This window comes from Triticum dicoccoides, unplaced genomic scaffold, assembly GCF_002162155.2.
Source record: "Triticum dicoccoides isolate Atlit2015 ecotype Zavitan unplaced genomic scaffold, WEW_v2.0 scaffold35262, whole genome shotgun sequence".
NCBI lineage: Eukaryota > Viridiplantae > Streptophyta > Magnoliopsida > Poales > Poaceae > Triticum > Triticum dicoccoides.
The window spans coordinates 1-3409 of NW_021265600.1; the positions used below are offsets into that span (position 1 = coordinate 1).

The 3409-nt window shown below is 41.7% G+C and overlaps 1 protein-coding gene across 1 annotated transcript; it reads right to left on the reverse strand.

Annotated features, from left to right (window-relative positions):
- Nucleotides 1-2051: 2051 nt before the first annotated feature.
- LOC119345974 lies at nucleotides 2052-3385 on the reverse strand. Its single transcript, XM_037615757.1, has 2 exons — nucleotides 2710-3385; nucleotides 2052-2413 (listed from the first exon to the last, which is right to left on the reverse strand). The coding sequence occupies exons 1-2, from the start codon at nucleotides 3383-3385 to the stop codon at nucleotides 2388-2390; spliced, it is 702 nt and encodes a 233-aa protein (XP_037471654.1). The 3' UTR covers nucleotides 2052-2387.
- Between the last annotated feature and the right edge of the window lie 24 nt (nucleotides 3386-3409).

Genomic DNA, 3409 nt, shown 5'->3' on the forward strand with positions numbered 1-3409 from the left:
CGAAAGCAATATCAGGGCGAGTATGTGATAGATAGATCAAGCGCCCAACAAGTCTTTGGTATTGTTCCCGGTCTACGGGTGAGCCTCCCTCTTTAACAAGGCGACAACCATGTTCAATTGGTGTAGAAGCTGGACGACACCCCTTCATTCCAGTTTCTGATAGGAGATCCAAGATATATTTTCTCTGAGAAAGATAGATACCTTTTGAACTCCTAGAGACTTCGATTCCAAGAAAATATTTTAATTGACCCAAGTCTTTAACTTCAAACTCTTGTGCCAGTTGCAACTTCAATCTCTTAATTTCCTCCTCCTCATCTCCTGAAATAACAATATCATCAACATAGACTATCAATATAGCCAGTTTGCTTGCATTACGTTTGTAAAACAGAGTATGATTGGCATTACTCTGTTTATAACCCATTAGTAGTACCGCCCGTCGAAAACGATCAAACCATGCCCGAGGTGATTGTTTTAAGCCATATAATGATCGATGCAGCCTAAGAACTTTGCCCTCAGTTTGTGCAGTGCCAAAACCTGGAGGTATATGCATGTAAATCTCCTCTTGGAGGTCTCCATGAAGAAAAGCATTTTTTACATCTAGTTGATGTAAGTCCCAGTCAAGATTAGATGCACATGATATCAAAGTTCGTATTGTATTCATTTTGGCAACTGGAGCGAAAGTCTCTTCGTAGTCTATCCCATATGTCTGAGTATACCCTTTTGCTACTAAATGAGCCTTGTACCTCTCAACCTTACCCTCAGGATTATGCTTAATGGTGTATACCCACTTGCACCCCACAGGTTCTTTACTAGATGGTAAGTTCACGAGTTCCCATGTATTGTTCTTCTCCAAGGCTGCCATCTCCTCTAGCATGGCTGTCTTCCACCTAGAATCCTTTATAGCATCCTTCCAATCTCTTGGAATAGAGGTGGAGTCTAAAGAAGCAATAAATCCTTGGAATGTCGGGCTACATTTTTCATAAGAAATAAATTTGGCAATATCATGCTTATAGACAACACAATCCTTAAGGCGCGCTGGAATATCAGTACGTCTTGCAGACTTACGCAATGCAATAGGAGGATCAACTATAGGAGAACTGGGAGCTGCTACAGATTCTACCATACCTTCTCCCTGAGTAGACTCCCTCAGTGAAGAAGAATTTTCTGGGGCATCAATATGGTCAATATCTTCTCCAGTCCCATCATTAGTTGTTGGCTCAGAAGAAGTGTCAGGCTCAATAACTTGTTGACTGGGAAAAGTGTCACTTACCTCATTTCCATCGTTACTATTAGCATCTTCCTCCCCCTCTGGTTCATTCTCCTGCTGAGATATATCAATCATAGGAGTTAGAGCTGAGCTACTGGGAGTAACATCTTTGCTCATATTCTCCCCCTGACTATCAACACCATGAACAATTTTACCATCTATAGGATAAAATGGCTCATTTTCATGAAATGTGACATCCATGCTAACAAAGAACCTTTTTTCGGTAGGGCTCCAGCACCGGTACCCCTTCTGGGTAGGAGAGTAACCCACAAATATGCATTTAACTGCACGTGGATCAAGCTTCCCTGCTGAATTCCTATAGTCATGAACGAAACAAGTACATCCAAAAACCTTCGGGGGAACAATGAAAGAATTAGCACCTCTCAAACACTCAACCGGAGTCTTATGATTTAAAACCCTTGATGGCATACGATTTATTAAATATGCCGCTGTCTTGACAGCTTCACCCCAAAGGAATTTTGGCACATTCATCATAAACATGAGGGATCTAGCAACTTCTAGCAGATGTCTATTTTTTCGTTCTGCAACCCCATTTTGTTCAGCTGTATTCACACATGTGGTTTGATGTATAATGCCATGTGAAGCTAAGAAATTATCAAAATCCTTGTTAACATACTCAGTTCCATTATCTGAACGAAATACTTTAACACTAGCATTATACTGGTTGCACACCAGAGTATAAAAGTTTTTAAATGCGGACAAAACATCAGATTTCCGCTTGAGCAAATACAGCCAAGTATATTGACTAGATTCATCAATAAAAGTTACATACCACCGTTCTCCTGATAGAGAGGTTACAACTGCTGGCCCCCAAACATCTGAATGAACTACTTCAAAAGGTACATTACTCCTCTCACTGTTGCTAGGATAATTAGTTCTCGTATGTTTTGCTAGTTCACATACATCACATACGAGTTGCTCTTTGCAACAGGAGGCCAAAAGTGAGGGAAACATGCGGCCTAGTGACTAAAACGATAGGTGCCCAAGTCTATAATGTAGTAATAACAACTCATCTGTAGCGGAGACACATTTCACACTAAGTGCAAGTGAAGTCGATGCGTTGTCGAGGTAGTAGAGGCCGTCATATTCAGTTCCAGTCTCAAGAATTCTTCCTGACTTCAAATCCTGGAATACACAAAATTTAGGTTCAAACCATGCTCTGCAATTTAGTGACTTTGTAATAGAGCTGACCGACAACAAATTCACAGGAAAATTAGGAACATGTAAGACAGGGCTTAATGATAGGGTTGATGTGCAGTTAACAGATCCACAACCCATTATGGGAGCTGAAGACCCATCAGCAATGCGAACTCTATCTCTCCCAGAACGAGGCAAGTATGATGAAAAATTCTTTGGTGATCCTGTCATATGATTTTTCGCACCTGAATCAATGATCCGGGGCACACGTAAATGGTTCTCACCTTCTGTAGCCCGAGAGCCGACAGCTTCACTAGATCCTTCGGTAGCAACGGCCATCAACTTTGCCTTGAACTCTTCTAGTGCATGAGCAGCGGTTGCAGGTAACTCTGTTGTCGATGATGTAAGATGAGCTCGGTCCTGCTTCTTCTCAAAGTTGTTACCGCTGCTGTTGAACCTGCTTGTTTGTCTTTGCTTCCATCCCGGAGGATAACCAACCAACTCGAAACAATTCTTCTTCACATGGCCAGACATCTTACAATGATCACACACAACTTTGTTTCTCCTTCTGTAGTCAAACTTAGTAGTATTTGCTTGATCACTCCTAGAAGTAACAGAGGTTTGTGCGTGAGTAAGTGCAGCACGATTATCACCATGCATCTGTGGCGTTGCTTCCTGGTTAGCCAAACGAGTTTCTTCTTCAAGGATACTAGCAATAGTTTGATCCAAGGTAGGCCAGTCAGGAGATGCTTGTATCATCTGAGAGCGAAGTTTAAACTCGGGATTCAGGCCTTCCAAAAAAACCTGCACCAACAATGGTTCAAACCATTCTCTGAGGAGAGACAAATCTCTAGGATCATGTGGCTTGAATGGCCGGAAGAACTCCAGATCTCTATAAAGTTTCTTGAGTTCCCCTGCATATTCTGTAACTGATTTTTGATCTTGCCTAAAGTGCCACATCTCATGCAATATTCTGCTAACCTG